General features: G+C 34.0%; 1 protein-coding gene across 1 annotated transcript in view; it reads right to left on the bottom strand.

Moving 5' to 3' along the window:
* The window catches only part of LOC134648925 (nitric oxide synthase-like), a 38,813-nt gene extending 24,414 nt beyond the window's left edge, over positions 1-14,399 (bottom strand). The window contains exon 1 of the mRNA XM_063503547.1: positions 13,983-14,399. Coding sequence (XP_063359617.1) covers positions 13,983-14,285 — 303 coding nt within the window. The 5' untranslated portion in view covers positions 14,286-14,399. The remainder of the gene's footprint in view (positions 1-13,982) is intronic.
* Between the last annotated feature and the right edge of the window lie 6,202 nt (positions 14,400-20,601).

The following is a 20,601-nucleotide window of genomic DNA, read 5'->3' as shown; positions in this document are numbered from 1 at the left end:
CAATTAGGCTTTCAGGTAGGTATGGAATTATTAAACAATTTCTGTCAATACTACACGTATATCTAACCAAAAGGGCCAATTTTCTGCCCTTCATTAACGTAACATGTAACGTATTACCAGAGACGAGTAATAAATAAGAACATACATGTAGGTCTAAACGGTAGCCAATGACATAAGATCATTGGCTTTCGTTTGATCCATATATTGAACGCCACACCGTGTATACAAAAATGATGACAATCTGGGGGCACGGTAGTGCCCCCGCCAAGACGAGCAAAGCGAAGCGCAAGGGCACTACCTACCTTTTCTCGAAGCGCTTCGTCGTTTTTTTGAACCCTCTTAACTTGGGTTTGGATTATACCAGATAAACAAAACTCTCGGGATATGATGTCAATAGTGGACTTATTAAGCATAAAAAATTTCAATTGCATAGCTCTTATATTTAAGATTTTATTAATGTCTAAAAAACCCCGATTTCGTCACTGACTCACTCACTCACTGTTGATCATCAAAACCTCTAGGGTACTTCCTGAAGTCCTAGGAAGCTGAAATTTGGTATGTGAGATAGTATTAGTCCACAAACAACAAAATAATTCAAAAACTTTAAATTATTAGCCCCTAAGGGGGTGAAAAGGGGGGTGGAATTTTGTACGGGAAATCAATAGGTAACTGCGGAACCGATTTAGTTGAAATTTGGTATGTAGATAGTTATTGTTATGGAGAAGGATATAAAATAGTTTCAACCCCAAAATCACCCCGTAAGGGTGAAAAGGGGTGGAAAAAGGCGTTAGGGGAAAAAGGGGGTTGAAGTTTGTATGGGGAATCAGTAAAAAGCAGATTGTGTATAAAATATGCCCCCAGGTACGTATTTCAGGTTTATTAATAGTAAATCACCCGCAACCCTTTAAATCAGAAGATTGTCTTAAGCAACTTACAAAAATATGTGAAATCCTACCAAAAACATTTTCATGTAAAATGTTGCCAAGACGAAACCATAAGGCTCGCACTGACAAAAAGTTATCAGATCTCTTGTAGAGCCAAGCTTCTAACTCTACAGGCCCTACCTTCACAGACTCTACACCTTAGTCAAAATATGTGGCTTGGCCGTTTCATTATTACAAGAACTATATTATAATAAAAAATAATGAATTGTGAATACATTTTTCACCTAACGCCCATGTGACGAAACGGTCAAGCCACATATTTGAACTAAGGTGTAGAGTCTGTGAAGGTAGGGCCTGTAGAGTTAGAAGCTTGGCTCTACAAGAGATCTGATAACTTTTTGTCAGTGCGAGCCTTATGGTTTCGTCTTGGCAACATTTTACATGAAAATGTTTTTGGTAGGATAACTTACTTACTTTATCATAAATAGGTACAATCAGTGTTTCCCGGGCCTGGGATGATTGATGATTAGTACACCGGATATGTATTATGAAAGGTGTATGCAGACCAAACCAACACGTAAATGACGTTTAGAATTCAATGAAGTATAAGGCTGCGGTCTGCGGTTTGTTCCTGGTTCGTCGTATTCCTGTTTCGTCGTATTCCTGTTTCGTCGTGTTCCTGATTCGTCGTATTCTTGTTTCGTGGGAATTATATGCATATAATTAAATATGTCGTGCAGTAAACCAATATTTACTACCTAAATATGAAGATTTAATGTAATCACCAGTGATCGTACTTTTTCTAGCATTTTTAGCACATTTCGACGAATTAGGAATCCGACGAAACAGGAATACGGCGAACCAGGAACAAACCCGGTCTGCTTAAGACAGGAGGGTACGGCGAGCGGATACTGATGGTCCCGCCATTACCTTGGAAACACTCAGAGATTACACCCGCCAGGGTGTGATATCAGATGGGAGAGAATGTTTGGATTTAGATTGGACTGGACAGTCCTCATTATTGACATGTCTTTGGTAACGGTGGTTGGCATAACGATGATAAAGTACTTTTAGGCGTCGTCTGACGGCCGTGAGAACTTCACGTGATAATTTAATAACAAAGCGGGCCTGTAGCAAACGTTCGAGTTAAATACGCACGAGTTTCCGAACGGCTTGTTAGTGAGTTATTATTAATTTATTGGTACGAGGAATTTGTAAGTGGGTACAGACGGTTGCCGATTCTGAGTAAAATGTCTGGCGGTTTAAGCAAACTTTGATAGAATGATAAGTGCAAATAACCCGTTAATAGCCGCAAAGAGCAGCTCACATAATACCTACCTATATTACTTAAAATTATCAAGTTTGATGTCATACTAGTATCAAGATATCAAACTTACAAATCAGCACACTCATTGTAAAAATCCCTATTGACTATTATTGGGTTATTCTCAGCATAAAAAATGATTTATTTAATACTCTATTGATTCTCAAATGTCACTGAAATTTGTTTCCATTGATATAGATATATGGTATAATTGATATGAATTGCTGATACTAATCTAATGTTTAAAGCACCGAATAGTGGCATTGTGTTTTTTTCCCTTGCCTTGACACCAAACCGGTACAATAGAACTGTAAAGTATCACAAATTACAATAGTCGCAAATGTACATTAATATTGGGCATTTATTTTACTAGTGGTTATGAGCTTATGAGACGCATAGCTTATTAACTTCAAGAAAAAAAATATTGACAAATGTATGAATGAGGATGACATACAGATGTTTAAAATCGCTAGTCATTGTGATAATATCTACGTTTTTAGAGTCTGAATTGTTATGGTCATCCATTAAGACACTTTTATATTGTGCTTAATTGCTGAGCTGCATTCTAGCATAAAAATCTGGTACAAAAATAGACAGATATCTTATAATATATATTTAAATAAAATCTGCAACTGCAATGTATAGTGTGTTTTATCTAAATATCCATCTAAGTAGTGACATATAAATATTCTTTACTCAGGCAGTTCTTGCGCGTCTACCACAAAGTAAACATATAACCCGATACACATACGATACATGCATAATACGCAGGGCACTCTCCGTTCACTTGGAGCGCAACCAATCCGCTTTCCACAACCAGCATCGTCCATAATGTACACACACATGACACACAGTTTAGGCTCCTCTCGCGCTCTAATGGCATTGGGTAGGCGTTGCAATTGAAACCTAAAGGGACACTATTCGAGACATTTTGTAAGCTTGTTAGATTACTAATCTTTTTATGGCTTGAAACGTTGCAAATTACATGGTATCTTAGGTGTGATGACCCTTTGGCCAAAGTATTAAAGAACTTGGCCGGTTTTATAATCCGTGTAGCTATAGCCGTGTAGCTGTAATGTATGAAAACACACTTTTTGTTTGTATTTATCGTCCCGATGTATTTTAACGGATCTTTGCTTTTTTTACTACTTAGTTGGCAAAATGAGATTTTAATCGTTTTATATGCAAAGCAAAAGAATATCACGAACTCCTCAATACAGTGAAATTTAACAACATGAGCAATATGATCATGTCCATGTCAACACACCATTTTTGGTCACGACACTAATACGTAGTTAGGCATGATTATTTCCGCCAAACGCTGGACAAATGTTTGATTGTTATGATAACGTTGGAAAGGCTTCGTGTGCGTGGAATATGAATTATCATTTAGACAAAACGCATGAGTATGAAAATTTTGACATACGCACCGAATAAATAATAGTATACTAAGTACAGAAGACTCACTCTCTAACAAAACGCGTCTGTTACGATCAGCACAGATATGGCCGCTAGGTGGCGGCAGCGCCACGCGTGGCTTATGGCTTTCCCCAAAATTGGGGCCGAACGGATGTACTTTTATTAGCTACCTGTAGCAAAGCGACGAAATCGCGGAGTGAGACACGCCTGACATACGTTTTAGTGACGGGGTTCTGCGTGTTGTATTTTTGCTACAATAAAATGAGACTGAATTTTTTTCTTCTATGAGTACCTACCTATTGCAATATTGGTCGGTTGCTTAACAAAAAGGGCCGTCTAATGGTAACTACTTTTAATCTACGGTTTTGGCAGCTTTGGGCGCTTATATCTACAAACTGAGCATTTTCTGTGTAGCTAGCAGTAGGTCTGGCGCCATCAGCATATACCTAGTGCAATTTAATCCATATTGTTCCTAAATACTAAGATACATAAAATTCAGTAATCCCATAATCCAGTGTATTTCAGTGATGCTTTGAAGAAGTATTTATGCAGAAGTCCTTTGCAATCAGGAATCACCTATACCTAGTAAATGTCATGTCAAATGTACCTATATTATAAATACTGGTTCGCCATGCAGATCTAGTAGTGACATCACCATGTATAAAAGTCAAGTAGGTACTTTATTTTCATTAAAATAGAGTTGCATTTCAGATGTTTTTGGAACAAGATGTCGTGACTAATCAACGTGTCTTGCTCTTTAGTTAGTATAGTTAATTAATTATAGCACATTGGGAACTTTGCCACAGTAAAATTACTGCAGATACCTAGTTTTACATTTCTATAAAAGTAATTTCTGTAAAATAAATCTTAGTGAGCAACACTTGTTGATAGGTAACGTCTGCCGTACTACCGTACTCGTATGAAAATAATGACGATACGTTACAAATGTTACAATTTTATTTTATTATTATTTTGAGTTTTATTCACCAGTACTAGAGTTCACTTTTATTAGCGATTTCATCAAGATGTAGCTTTATTGAATTATATTTGAGTGATATAAAGTTATAATACTGTGAGATCCTCGTATTTCAGCCCGTACAAGATTATAACCTTTTTCATGTAATGTCATTGAGTTTTTCTTTATTGATTTAAATGCCATCTAAACCTTACGGTCACATGATCGCCTTACGCTGTCTCGAGTTTATCATTTTTTCCCCACCTCAAAAAGTGCCTAGCGCCGCTAAAGAAGTTTTCACTTCAAAAATCTTTGAATGCAGTTGTTTCTTTAAAAAACAATAATGTTTCATTTAAGTAAAATGAGCAAACTTAGGGTTTTAAGGCACTTTCCCTCCAGGGCCCATAATTTTTTTCCACCCGGTAGTAGACAACTATTTTTTTCGACTAAATGAAGTTTTATTAGATAAATTGTTGATCACATGGTTCGTTTCACACATCACATCAAATCGTTTGTCATCAACTCATCACAATCAAAATTTGTCAAAAGTAATGAAATGTATGCCAAAAAACATAAATAAAACATATAAATTCAACACATTTTTTTAATAAAAATCTTTCTCGATGATATAAAAAAGAACATCGACAAATTATGTTCAAAGAATTAATATCAAAACAGATGTCATAATTAGGATTGGCTACTTTAAGAAAGGGACAGAGAGATTTAATCCTCTCGCTCTGCACGTTTTTCTCATTCCTCCTTGTCAAGCCAAAATAAACTATAAAATGATAGTAACACAGTACATTGTAATATTCACTTTTTCCACGGTATCATGTCATTGTAAATTACTTATGTGAAATTGTAGTGGCGTGCGACTTTCAAACCGGAGGTCACGGGTTCGAACCCCGGCCCGTGCAAGTGAGTTTTTTTAAGTAGGGACCTTTTTTAGTGGTACTTAAATATAATAACTTTTCGTATTATTGAAATAAAATATTTTATTCAAACAAACTTAATAATATAATAATTAAAACGAATAATATCAATTAGTTTTTAATATTTATTCAATTATTTTAAATTATTTGAATTGACTTGAATAACTACTTTGTCTGGAAGAGATCGCTTTTAGCGATAAGACGTTGTTGTTTACCTCTGCTTGAGTTGCTGTAATCTGTAGGTATTCTTTTGTTGTATTTTGAGTTGTGCAATAAATAGTATTTGTATTGCTACATATTCCTATTAAGTAGGTATAAACTCCAGGGGTCAGTGTGTCGTTCTGTGTGCGTTGTCCTATTCTAAAAACTTGGTTTATTATACTATGGACCTTACTAATGAGCGGCTTAACTTAACAATATAAAGTAATTTGGGTAGACAAGTGTTCATTTAAAAGAACAAGACCAAATCTGAGTCGAGGAAAACATATGTACGAAATACCTTTTTAAATTGAATTAATTAGGATGGAAATAGACAATGCGGTTGTGTACATTAATTTTGTAAACGTTTCAAACATATTCAATGCAATGGCCACCAAACTTCGTTACGATCTCTAAAATTGACATTAATTGACCCTGCCACCACTGATAGAGCTAGTTGACCTCCCCCGGAAATAATAAGCCTATTTTTTTCTCTTCTCTATGTAATCTGTGCTTCTACACCCAAATTCTAATTTTGTTTACATTTAATCTGGGTTTGCAGTTACCTGTGAGTGCCGATAAGTGATAACATGACATTATTTTGATGATCAATTGACTTAAAAGTATATTTGGCATCTAGATACGGCCTTTGAAGTCGAGAATAACCAATGCGGGTTGACGAATCTAAAGCGTATAATAATTAGCAGTCAAAAACAGAAACCGTCGTGGTTCGATGAAAGTGGTCCGATACGTTAGATCATGTATTTCTAATTATTATAGCCACCATTATATTGCTGATATGCCAAACGCTTTGTTTTATACATATGTATTAAGTACATTTTTGCTTGATAACTAAATTGTACCTACATGAATTGGTTGAGTAGGTTTTTTGACGAGGTTTGAAGCCGTTTGAGATTCGGTTCAGGGTATCTGATAATGAACAAAAGTCGTGAGATTGCTTTGGCGTTTTTGTTTGCAAATAATGAATTCTATTGGTAATTCTTCAAAGTGATAATAATGCTTTTATAATGCAAAGCGATTGTGTAGGATACCTAGACTACATATTGAATTATACGTGTTACCTATTATAAAATCTCGATTCCTGGACCATTTTATTTAAAGTAGCATACTTCACTTTCTTTTTAATTTGGATTTTTTAATGTTTCTACTCCGAATCACGAGCTCTTTCGATACTAACAGGAGAAAAAAATCAAAAAATCATCTTAATTATGCCATATAAATTTAGTGTTGCAAAATATACGTACTTACCATAATATTTATCCCACTACCTACCGCCGAAGGTTAATCTACACTTAGTCTTAAAATGCTACATCAATATTATTTGAAATAACACAATGTGTGTGCGAAGCAAATTAAGTCTAATACCAATGGCGACTGTTTACCATTGCGTGACATTTGTGACTGTTTTATTTATAATTGTATCTTGCATGAAATAGTCTTAGTTTTTGAAAGTACTATACCTACCAAGAATCATAATCATAATTGTGAAAATGTTCTAAACTCATTCCCCCATATTCATAAAGAAAGATTGGAGAACTGCGCCGGCGCTTACGGGAAAGGGGCTGCGACCTGCGACCCCCGCTATGGATCGTACCTGGTTCAACAGGTCTCATTCCGCGGTAATCGGAAAACAAGATCCATTCTAGAGAAGAGAACGATACGATATGTACTAGATACCTGGTAGTTCAGATTTCAACTAGATATCTTTTGCAGCTCAATTCGGGCAACCAATGTCACTCTTACGATAATTATCGTATTAAGATCGTTTTGAGATCGAAAAATACATAACGAGACGTCGTTCAAGAGTATCTCCAGAATCGCGGAAATTGACAGGCTAGATCTTAAAAATATCTTGGTGATGTCTGATAGATATTTAATATATATCTAGTTCAAAATCCGAATCGGGCCCATTTGTTGTGCAACGCGGAAATGTTGCAGTTGTTACTTTGACTATTTATGCCATTTACGATATTTTCTAACAGGTAATATCACTATACAATATTATTAAATGCATATAACAAGTACAAAATATACAACACCTACTCCTTCCGATACATAATACATATGATTTTTAATTTAAATTTAATATTAATTCCAGTTTGGTCAAGTTGAACTGTAATAATTTAGTAGAATGTAGATGAAACACCTAATATCTAATTGTAAACTAAATAATTTATTTGAATAGCAAAGGAATAATTATCCTGTTTGCTATGAGATTACGTAACTGTTAGCTATTCCATGTTATGATGGAATAGTTGCTCAAAGTCGGTTGGAACTAGCTTAGTCTTTACTTTATACATAACTTATAGGAACCCGATTCTGTTGTAATAATTTGATGTGGCTGTCATCATATTTTGATATGACTTTGACAGTGAGCACCAAACAGCATTAGCGGCTAAAGCAGATGGGAACTGACAAAATGCAATTAGGAATCTTCTCATAAGCATAGAGAAATATAGTAACACAAGAGTGCTCACTCCATACATCAGTTCAGACTATTAATTTCAGTGTCTACATCTAGCATCGAGTAGCGGAACTATCAGTACTGCTACTTGACAATAGATGTAGCAGTACTGATAGTTCCGCTACTCGATGCTAGATGCTAATAGTCTTTTTGGTATTAAAACTGATGTATGGAGTGAGCACTCTATGTATTTTTTTCTGTATGTCATAAGGTATTTCGCTCACACTTATTCGTGCATGTGAGAACCCTGAACACGACTCAAGTCGTGTCAAAATGCGGTGAAAACCTTATTAAATTGTTAAATCAAAACCAGCCTCCACGTTTGATTTAATCGCCGGTAATCCATGACAACATTTTTATCGGTTTTCTGCACGTAAATAATACATTAGTGGACACAACTGTTTCCCGTCATTATTAACTTTGATCATAATGCCGAAATGCAAACTTTAAGAAGTAATGTTGTTTTTGTTTAAAAAACGTTCTTTATTATTTTATAATTTGTCAATATTGAGGCGAGATATAGGTACTTTTTATTATTGATGTATCATCCAAAAAAGTTATCAAGATACAAAATGTCAGAGGCTTGTAACCAATATGGGAAACACTGTTTTTAGGGTTCTGTACCCAAAGGGTAAAAAACGGGACCCTATTACTAAGACTTCGCTGTCCGTCCGTCCGTCCGTCCGTCCGTCCGTCTGTCACCAGGCTGTATCTCATGAACCGCGATGTTGCCGCTATAACAACAAATACTAAAAATAAGATAAAATAAACATTTAAGGGGGCTCCCATACAACAAACACGATTTTTTTGCTCTATTCTTTGTTGATGGTGCGGAACCCTCCATGCGCGAGTCCGACTCGCACTTGGCCGGTTTTTTATTCCTAGACATTTACCAATCATCCTTTTCTGCACGACTGAGTTTTTTAAGAAACCTACTACTACAAACCTATTTGTCTTGTTTTTGCTGTTCTGTTTCCTGATCCATAACATGGAGAGCGAGTATATTGAAAGTTCACTTGCAAGTTCTTTGCAAGGTTGGCTGCAATTTATCTGCATGATTTAACCCTATTGTGTTTCAAAACTAGATAACATTATAAGGTGCAGGGGGGCAATTTAGACTGCGGGGTAATTTAAAGTAATTGAAATATTTTCCATGTTTTACATTATTAACTAGAGTGCCATACATGTCCAGATAGCGAAAAAGATGAACTGTTCTGTTCTTTTAACTGATATTAAAAAGAAGGTTCTGAATTGGTTAGGTACCTCATAACTCGTTGTCGCCTTTTTGTCAAACTTATAACTAAGAACTGAGAAATTGAGAGAACATGTCAAATAAAAATGTATGTCGATAAAATTACGACAATTTATACAAAAATGACAAGTTTTTGTATTCATAAAGAATGCAGGACCTGATGAATTGTGTACAGGGTTAATTGATGTTTTCTATTTGAACTATATAACATTTTATAAAAAAAAAATATATTTACAAGGAATATACAAAATGAGTTTGTAGTTAACCATGCTAGTTTAAAGCCACGGACTATTAATTTGCTTTATACGTCGTCTCACACCCCTCTGCGAATTATTCATCAGGTAAATGTTAAGAGATGTTTTCACGCCTGGTTTATTTTGGAAAAAAACCGGCCAAGTGCGAGTCGGACTCGCGCACGGAGGGTTCCGCACCATCAACAAAAAATAGAGCAAAACAAGCAAAAAAACGGTCACCCATCCAAGTACTGACCCCGCCCGACGTTGCTTAACTTCGGTCAAAAATCACGTTTGTTGTATGGGAGCCCCACTTAAATCTTTATTTTATTCTGTTTTTAGTATTTGTTGTTATAGCGGCAACAGAAATACATCATCTGTGAAAATATCAACTATCACGGTTCGTGAGATACAGCCTGGTGACAGACGGACGGACGGACGGACGGACAGCGGAGTCTTAGTAATACCCTTTGGGTACGGAACCCTAAAAATGAAGGTTAGCTTCCTAATTAACTGCACTTTCATATCCACTTAATGATAATGTACATGTACAAACCAGACATACATTCTTAATGTTTATACAGAATGAAATTTGAATAACCAGCCATACTCTGCGTAGTGATTTTATGGGTCATAATGAACAACTTTTGCCGGACCAATGCCGAAATCGCGAAAACTTTAAATTTTTGGCTATCCCATAGAAATCAGCGGCATCAGATCAGCCGGAATGTATGAAGCAGCCACATTTTTTGTTCCATTCCAAGCATTGGTTCCATAATAAAAGTTGTTCATTATGAGTATTATGACCTGGGTAAATTTTTGAAGTGGGTGTTTTTTAGACATTTGTATGGCAATTTTTTATTTTTGTAAAATTAGATTTATAATCATCGATTTAGGAATGATTATTAACAACAAAAAATATACTGTACAAGGCACCACTCTACTTTTTGATACTAGATATGGACGTTTAAAGATCGACATTTGTATGGCACTATTTACCAATTTTTAAGGCGATTTGACATGAATATGGCATTTTTTCGGCATTGTATGGCAGTATCAAAACTTTTATGTCACTGTTTATTAATTATGTGGCATTTGTAAGACCCTGACGACATTTGTATGACGCCTTTTCGACATTTGTATGGCACTATGTCGACATTTGTATGCCACAATCGACATCTGTACGGTTAAAATAGCCGTACAAATGTCGCCATACAAATGACGCCAATAATATTTTTTGGCGAAATTTCTTAACAATATAACCGATTCACTTATTTATTTTACTATATTATTTAACACTATATTTGCAACTGTTATTATGAAATACACATTTTTATTTCGACTGTGTACCAAGATATGAAGCGTCCATACAAATGTCATTGTAGTAGTACCTAAATATATCGAAAGAGATTCTTACCTATTTTTACATAAATAAAACTGTTTCCGCGTGCATACTTAATGGTTATAGACGCCCAACTAACCGTTCTATTGCGTCATAAAGTTAATCTAATCGTTATTTAATAGACAAAGAAGATTTTGGGGGGTATCTTTAAGTCATAACAAAACAAGTGCCGCGCGGGACAACGATAAAAAGGCTTCCCTTGTTTTATTAAATTACACATTAAATTATCGAAATGAATAAATTATATCTCTAGGAAGTGCTCTTTATAAAAATATAAAGCTATTAATAATACGTTGCCTACATCCAAAGTTATGATTTTTTTTTATTGGACTATGCCGCCACTGGGACACGCGAAAAACGGCAAATTTCGCCGTTTTTGGCCCTTCAAATGCGATTTTGTCAGAAACAAATAATATTTAAGGTACAGTTGTACATTATTTTTAAAGTTTATAATACACTGAATGAAAATATATACATATCTAGTCTTTAAGTCCTATGATTTCGAGTTTTAGCCGTGGGACAGCAAAAAATGCCTATTTGAAAATTGACCCACCTATAAAATCACTACGCAGAGTATGGCTAGTTATTAAAATTTCATTCTGTATGTGCCCGGTTTTCTTTCTATTCGATTAAGTGGAAATAACATATAATATATGAATACGCAAGTTGATTGTTCTTATTTGAAATTTTAAGTCAATTTCAGATAGGTTTTGTACACAACGACAAATAGGACAGGCACTTCTTAAGTTTATTACTTTTATAGCAGTTAGACTAGGTACTAGGGAGTAGCCTAGAATTATGCTTTATTTATTACTAAAAGTTTGTAACTATTCTATAGATGTACGCGTTATGCATAATGAATTACGCTCACTTATTCATTAATTATAATAGGTATTATACGTAGGTACAGTAACAAGAAAATAGTTAATATTACTTCTACAAGATAACTAATAATGTATGTTGTGGATAGGTAAATACAATGCCATGTTTAAGCACTTCATCGATCATGGAAACCATTTCATCTCGTCGTAAATATAAAGATAATACTCGTATTTGCTCGTTAGTCTCGTTACGTACAGAAATAGCCACATTAACTATAAAAATATCTACCTGTTTTGAAATTGGTTTGACACAATGATAAGGATTATTGCAGTACAAAATGAACTGTGCTATAATCCTTACCATCAATTATATTTTCACCACACCAACTCGGAAAGGCTTACTTTGCACTTGCAAAAACCGATAGCAAAGTTGCATTTTATTCACATGTGAGGAAAAGTAATCAAATGCAAATTTTTAGTTGTTTTCTTTTATTTGCTGGTAGAATTGACTTTTAAATGATGATTTTGGATGATATATATTTAATAACATTCATTTGGATTTGATTTGGTTTGATTTTGTTTGATATTTTACATTTAATATTCGCTTCGGGTTGGTGTGGTGAAAAATGTTGTGTTTCACTCCGGGGCAAATTTTGTTTAACCCTCGGGCTTTGAAACCCTCGCAACGCTCAAGATTCCATTTTTTGAACCACTCGCTACGCTCGTGATTCAATTCTGGAACCTTTCGCTTGCTCGGGTATCAATATTAGCACGAGCGGTTAAACAACAATTTTGCCCCCTTGTAAAACAAATAACTATTTCACCACATGAAAAAGTTGCATTTAATTCACATGTGAGGCAAAGTAATCAAATTAAAATGTTGAGTTGTTTTCTTATGTTTGCTGGTAGAATTGATGATTTTTAAATGATTATTTCGAATTATAAATATTCATTTGGAATTATAAATATTCATTTGGAATTGATTTGGTTTGGTTTTGTTTGATATCTTACAGTTGATTTTTCTTCCGGTTGGTGTGGTGAAAATTTTTGTGTTTCACTCGGGGTCAAATTTTGTTTAACCCTCGTGCTTTCAAACCCTCGCTCAAGATTCTTTCGCTTGCTCGGATATCAATATTAGCACGAGCGGTTAAACAACAACTTTGCCCCCTTGTAAAACAAATTATTATTAAGTATACCATCACAATATTACTTTGGCATGTGTCAAATACTGTTCTTGTCATAAACTAGTTCCCGTTGCCAAAAACATGAGACTCAGATTTGACAAGTCGATAATAAGAATGTGATTAGGCACAATGATTAGCATTACATCATCTTATGATGTACCGCGGCTGTGACCGTTTTTTATAGATTTTCGGTAGTGTTTCATCATGCCTAAATATATTTTATGATCTGTTATTACACGAATCATCAGGTCAGTGATTTGTGGCAAGAATTTGACACGGTTAAGGTAGCTTATTTTTTTTAGGAATATTGTAGCGCAAACCGGAATATAGATAAGTCAAATGTTTAATATGTACATAGTTTTATAATGTGCTTATTTGAATTTTAAAAAGAACAAATAAAAGTGTTGTAGGTACTCGTACCTATCTCAAGTCATTGTGTTTTTAAGCGACTCCAAAATTCCAAAAAGACGTTTCCAATCCGGTTGTATGTGTATTTTATTATTTTTAATGAGTGTTACTGAGAACAACTTTATTTTAAAATGTTAGACGGCACCTGTCAACCTAATGTCTAAGTTATTTGTTCAATACATTATCGTGATCACAAGACATACCATATTTATACTAATTTTTTGCGGCTTTCCCACACAGTAAAAAGATCTCACCAACCATCTTAACGAGATTGCAAATATTTTTTAAAGTGACTTAAGACATTAAGTGATTTAAAATATTTTAATAGCACTTCGTAATTATATTTACATATATTTGAATAAGAAAACAGTATACATACATGATGTCAAAATTGTAGTTCTAGACGTTAAAATCCATCGATAACTTCGGCGGTCAATTAAACCACAACAGTTTTTTTTTAATCTGTAAAGACAAATAATACTTACAATCAAAGCGATATCATTTTCCCTGGTATGCAGTGTATCTAAGGTCTGCAATGAGCTGTCCAAATAGTTTCGGAGTTTCATTGGCTGGTTCAACTTCACACGCAAATTTTTCTTGTCATTCACACTTTCGGCACTATTATTACCACTGAAGGGACAAACTGCGGGAATATGATTCCCGTTAACGACAACGGGTTCCATTTTGTTTGAATTTTTTTCCGTTTTTTTATTTGGTTTTAAAGTCTCTTTCTCCGAGTCATGTAGGGCCAAGTGACCCTTACCACAGCAGAGTAATGGATTTGACATTTATCAAGACTCCGTTCGCACGTGTGAATTTCTTAAACTGAAAGATGTTTGACTCGGACATAGTATATATGCTGGCCGGCGTTCGGAGCCATACTGAGTGGACGTTGTCTCGGCAACGCCGTCATTATAAACAGCGCAAAAAATATCAACAAGTTGTAACGTCACTAGTTACGTAGTGCTCGGCAGAACTGCATGAGAACTTAATCTAACATGGTCGTCAATAAGCGACTGAAGTAAAAGGTTTTTACCAGGATATTCCGCTTAAAACACCCTTATTTATCGATTGTATACTTGTTTCTACATGTTTATAATTAACTCGTGCGCAGCTCTTCTGGTTTAAAGGAAATTAATTAACAGTAAGAACTTTCTGCACTCGCGTAATTGCGTCTTAATGGGTTAAGACACGTTTTTTGTCCAAACGGCTTAGCGTGAGTTGTATCGTCTTTTGATATAAGTTACATTAATGTTACTGGGAAAATAAATAAAGACATATATATGGAAAACCAAGTTAGTGGTTTAATTTTATCCTAGATGTTGTATTTTAAATATTTCATCGAATAATCTTGTTTCTAAAGCTAGAAAACCTGATTTGTGTTGGACAAGTGCGTCCATGCGACTTCATACAATCATCGAACAGGTGAAGTTAGAGGTATTTCCATAGTGTTTGTAACAAAAACTGCGCATTATTTTTGCTACATTCTATATAGGTATATATGGCCCGACTGGCCCTATAATATGTATTACTTTTTACCTACTTTAATAGAAAGCTTACTAAGTTAAATTAATAATAAACTATAATTTTCATAATAGATATAATTTTCACCACACCAGCTCGTAAATTTATTGTTTTTAAAAATTATTGTTTAAAATTTGATGACCGAGAAAGTTGCATTTTATCCGAAAGTGGCAAAGTAAGTTGATGCAAATTTTGAATTGTATCCTCATGTTGACTAGCTAGTATTGACTTTTGAATGAAGATTTTGAATTGTAAATATCTCTCGCTTCGTTGTCCAATTATAAAATCTTTCGGTTGATCTGTGATCAATATTATAGCGAGAGTTTAAACAACAACTTTAAAACTACTTCCCTTTCACTTCCACTCTATCCCATACAGATACAGACCAATCGTTTACTATCATGGTCACGTTTTGCTCTAGTCCACATCAGAATCTGGCCACATTCGTGTTTGGACGAGATTATAATAATCTTCACAGATTAGCGGGAGATGATGAGACCTGATTTCGTTCTGATTATGATTTATTATTGGAATTTACAGTTATCAAATAAGGCCGTTGAACAGCCAAATGCGGGTTGCCGATAAGAATAGAAAACGCCCGCAGTTATGTTCGGAAGAATTCGAGCAGTATTTGTTTTGACAATTATTCATGGCAATTGTATAGGTATATGAATTTATTTCTGATTGTGATTCATAATATATGTTTAGTTTTAAAAACTAGAGTATTTAGTACCTATAATAGTAAAATTTAACCACTAGTTTTGTCTCTTATGGTAACTTAATATTTACACCTAACGGCATATTATTCTGAAGTTACCTATCGAATAAAAAAAAAGAGTTTTTATAAAAATATAAGGTAATAAGTATTTCTCAGTAAACCATAAAAGGTCATCCCAGATTGTGTAAAAATTGTTAGTCTCTTATACAAAAGACAAAGAGGTAACCAGGATTTGTTAATTATGATATTTGTGATATTTTTCCTGAGCTGCCAGCAAATATCAAATAATATTTCGAATAACATTCGTTTGGAAAACACGGGTAAAATAGTTATCTTTAATATTAATGAAGCCGCCGTGCATAAGTATTATATGTTTGACGCGAATGTCTGTCTGTCTTTCTATGTTTCTGTCTGTGGATCATAGCTCTCCAACGGATGGACCGATATTGATGCGATTTTTTAAAGTGAAAGCTAGTTTCCTTCTTAGCTATGTTTTATTGAAACCGATCTAGCAGTTATCAGCCTTTTTCCAGAATTAAATAAGGCATTTTAGGCATAATATGGATATTATTGACATATTATATATTATAGCGTAGGGGTTTCTTTTAATTTTTAATTTAATAGGTAGTTATAATTTTTGATAAGGAACTTCAGCAATTTTAAATTTGCTAAAAAACGCTTCGAAAACATTTTTATAGACATTATTCCGAACCCAATTAATTATCACACGTATGTTTAGGAGTACAACTCTATTTTTTTAACCATTTTTGTCGTCGTTTGACCGTCGAGTTGACCTTGTTGACTAGACAATGATAAACATCCATTTTTCCTTACTATCGCAATGTGATCTAAGCTCCCTGTAATCGTTTTGGGCACAAATGTCAGTAATTACTCATTATGAGTGCAACTCATTATTATAATATATAACGAAGACGTCTATCAGTAATATGAGGGAAAATCCCGTTTCAGAATATGAACAAATACAATGAAACGCCTTGTGGTGATGAGAAAAACGGGTTTCCTTATTTTTTACCTTAAAGGGATGAATAACTGTTTGCAAAACTTCCTCTTATAAAGCGATAGTTTACATGGTTTTCCTATATTCATGCAGTCCACAAGATTTTACAAGCGTTTGTTTAATTTCATCTGTCCCGTTGTCTGTGTGTCTGTCTGTAACCAAATTTTGCAAGTTAAATTTTACCCACTTCCTGGTTTCCGATGAAGCTGAATTTTTGCATACATAATATGTAAGTCTGGTGATGCGATATCATTGAGGTATATACAAGAGACGACATCTCGAACAAAATGTTTCCGCACCTCAGAGAAGTGCATGCACTTCTTTGCTTTTAGTACGTCACCGACCACTGACGAGATGCTACACATGTAGGTACAGAAAATTAAAAAAAATATTGAAAATTAAAAAATGCCTTCGTGCGTGTTAAAAAGTTGCAACAATAGCACAAGAAAATATAATAAAAGGAATGGAATAACATTTCACCGGTAAGCAATGGAATAACTGTTGATTTACTATTATTTAGTGACAAAGTAAATGTTTGGTCGTAGAAAAAGTATTGTATGCAACGTTGTTTAACTGAGTCAAAAAATACTCGTGGCGTCTTTATTAACAATTTTCGGCTTCTCTGAGGTGCGGAAACATTTTGTTCGAGATGTCGTCTCTTGTTATATACCTCAATGTGCGATATAATAGTACAAATCTGATGATGGAGGAGATATTAGCAGGTGGCTATAGGAATTCTGTGATAAACAACGCAACTTAATTGTGTTTGGGGTTTTAAGAATTTTCTCGATGATTATTAGTTGCATGTGGAAAGAAAAGTACAGTCAGCGATAAAAACTTGTACCAAAAATGCTTTTTTATCCAAAAACTTATTTTTTGATTGAAAAATAAATTCTGTCCAATTTTGAAGCAAAAAACAACTAACGAATTGCCGATACCTAACTTTCATATGAATGGTAAGTAATCACTACATAGTATAAAACAAAGTCGCTTTCCGCTGTCTCTCCCTATGTATGCTTAGATCTTTAAAACTACGCAACGTATTTTGATACGGTTTTTTTAAATAGATAGAGTGACTCAAGAGGAAGTTTTATGTATAATTTGTTAACCCGTGCGAAGGGGCGGGTCGCTAGTATGTGTTGTAAAAATGTGCTCTTCAAAACCAGATAGTTTACTTCGGACTTGGACTTCGGGGCACTAGCATTAAGTCTACTTGAAAGTGCGGACTCTGAAGCAAGAGGTATTAAGTCAATAATCGATTGTGCCTTTGCAATTCTCGTTCTAATTAAATAGTTAATTCAGATTCTATTTTTGCGATTTAAAAGAACATGGGTTAGTATAAAAATAGAAGAAAAATGCATTGAATGTGATGAATAACTAAAATGAAGGCTTGACTTGAAGGGATGTTTACAAAAACAACATAACTGCTTAGAGCGGTTGACACTTTTTTAAGAACATTGTTAATCGTTTCAGGTGTCAACCAGTGTAGTCAGTTATGTTGTTTTTGTAAACATCCCTTCAATTATTAACCCTAAGGTAAGAGAAATAAACAATGCCGTTATTTTCGAATATGAAGGAACTTTATTTGATCAATTACAGACAAATGTATTGAAATTCAAATTTTACACTCGACAGCGTAACATGTTCAGTAGTCTTTATTATTTCAAATAGTGCATAATTTTTATTTAACATTTGCGTGATATGATTAAGACATTATTATATTTTATTCGTGCGCTCTATTATAAGATATGAACTCAGTTATTTGTAAATATCCCGTTATTACAATAATAAGATATAATTAGGATTTTTATTTTAATATAGAAATATTAGGTATCAGAATTTTTTTTATTTGTATATTAAGTTCTTGGAACATGAATAATAGAAAATATGAATACATTTCTTACAACTAGTTTACAAGATCACAAATTCAACGCTCACACTAGGGAATGCTCCCGGTACTGAGTTTGTAACCGGGAATTCCCGGTTCCGGTACTGTATTTGTATAGAAAACCAGTACCGGAAGCACTCCCCAAGTCACACCTAGCATAAAAGGACAGAACATTTTTTGGAATACCACAGAATGGAGACAAATTGCCGCATAGGTTAAGTTTTTTAAACCGCCACGTGTAAAAAAATACCAAAAGAAGTCAGAACCCCTAGTGTAAATTTCACTCGATAGCGTGACATGTCTCGTAAGTCTCATTTTGTATGGGATTTTGAACAGCGCGCCAAGCGGGCCGTTTTGGAAAATCAAAATCCCATACAAAATTATACTTAACGTAAACACGTCACGTCACGCTATCGAATGAAATTTACACTAGGGGTACAGTGCCTTTAAGTATTCTGTAAGTTTTCACGTGATATTTTTATAAGGTAAGGCAATGACAACTTTTGATATTTTTCAAATACTTATGATTATTAAACATATAAAATATTTTAAGATATAAAATACTTTCTTCAATTAATTAACAATATATAACGTTTGCGACAAAATAATATAAAAATGAGCTCTCACAGATGAAATAATGTACAATTAAAATATAAAACCTAACTTACTTTTATTTACATAACTAGTAATTAATAAATTAATATAATAATCTGTACAAAAGTTAAAAACTATTATAGTAAGATCTGCTTAAAATATAGGTAAGTATCGTTGTATTATTCTATCTACGGAGAAAAGATGAAAAATATAGTTTACAGTACATATGGTGCTACTTTCCCGCACTAGTGCGGAAGTTAGCACTTTCCGTAGCTATGTCATAAAACGTTGTACGATACACGTGCGAATAGGTTATTCACAACTCGTGTCGATTTAAAACAGTCTCTTCGGTCGTGTTTAAATTTATCACAACTCGTTGCGAATTTCCTACTTTCCGCACTTGTATCGTAAATAACTATTGTCCTTTAATAAGTATTCTAAATAAAATGCAAATACTTTGTATGTTGGACAAAATTTGCTTGAAACACTTTTTTATTGCATTGAAATATGTATTATTAGCGATAATTTTCTATTAATGTTTATAGGTCATTATTATTTAAAGTAGTAGATAGCTATTTAAAGAATTATAGAAAATATAATGCATTGTGCGTTGTGCGTTATTCATTTACAGACACCCTGCTTTACTTAATTCCAAAATATTACAATTTCACTTAGAAAAATGGAATCTGGTCATTTATTGCTACAATTAGCAAACCAAGTTACAATCACATGAATAATTGCAAACAACGTAAATTATAATGCAATATAGGATTTTTACACTAAGTATATTTCTCATTTTGCACAACCTATTTAAATAGAGATCATTAAAACGTTTGGCCGAAATTTATTAATGAGATATTTCTCTGGTATTTATAAATCTAATTGACTTCGCAAACCAAAATTTAAGCTCATCTGATAGCAATACAGCAAATTGAAACAAACGTTCGATAAATAAAATCATGTAGGTATACTTAGGACATCAATTTTAGGTTTGGCTTTCAGCATCTTATTACAATCCCGTTGGGCTTATCACAATTGGGATTTAAAAAAGTTAAAAACTGGGTAAAGTTTTTAAAAACCGTAAAAGTTGTTGTAGGTATTACAATCTCAGTGGGTTTAGAAATTATCAGAATTACACGATAGTAAATTGAACATAAAATAACACATGAGAGAACACCAGAGAATGGCTGATTTGCCTCTCATGAGCTATTTAATGCTATCAGATTAGCGATTGTACCAAACCCTCATAATATTTGATATACGTTGTATCAAGAGTTTCATTAATTTCTCACCATTACTGGTGTGAATTTATGTTAAGTTTTCCGAATCTTTTGATTTGGTATATATTATATATTGTATCAT

Source organism: Cydia amplana, chromosome 6 (genome assembly GCF_948474715.1).
Source record: "Cydia amplana chromosome 6, ilCydAmpl1.1, whole genome shotgun sequence".
NCBI classification, from domain to species: Eukaryota; Metazoa; Arthropoda; class Insecta; order Lepidoptera; family Tortricidae; genus Cydia; species Cydia amplana.
The sequence above is the reverse complement of the archived record's forward strand: the minus strand, read 5'-3'. Positions and strand labels throughout refer to the sequence as shown.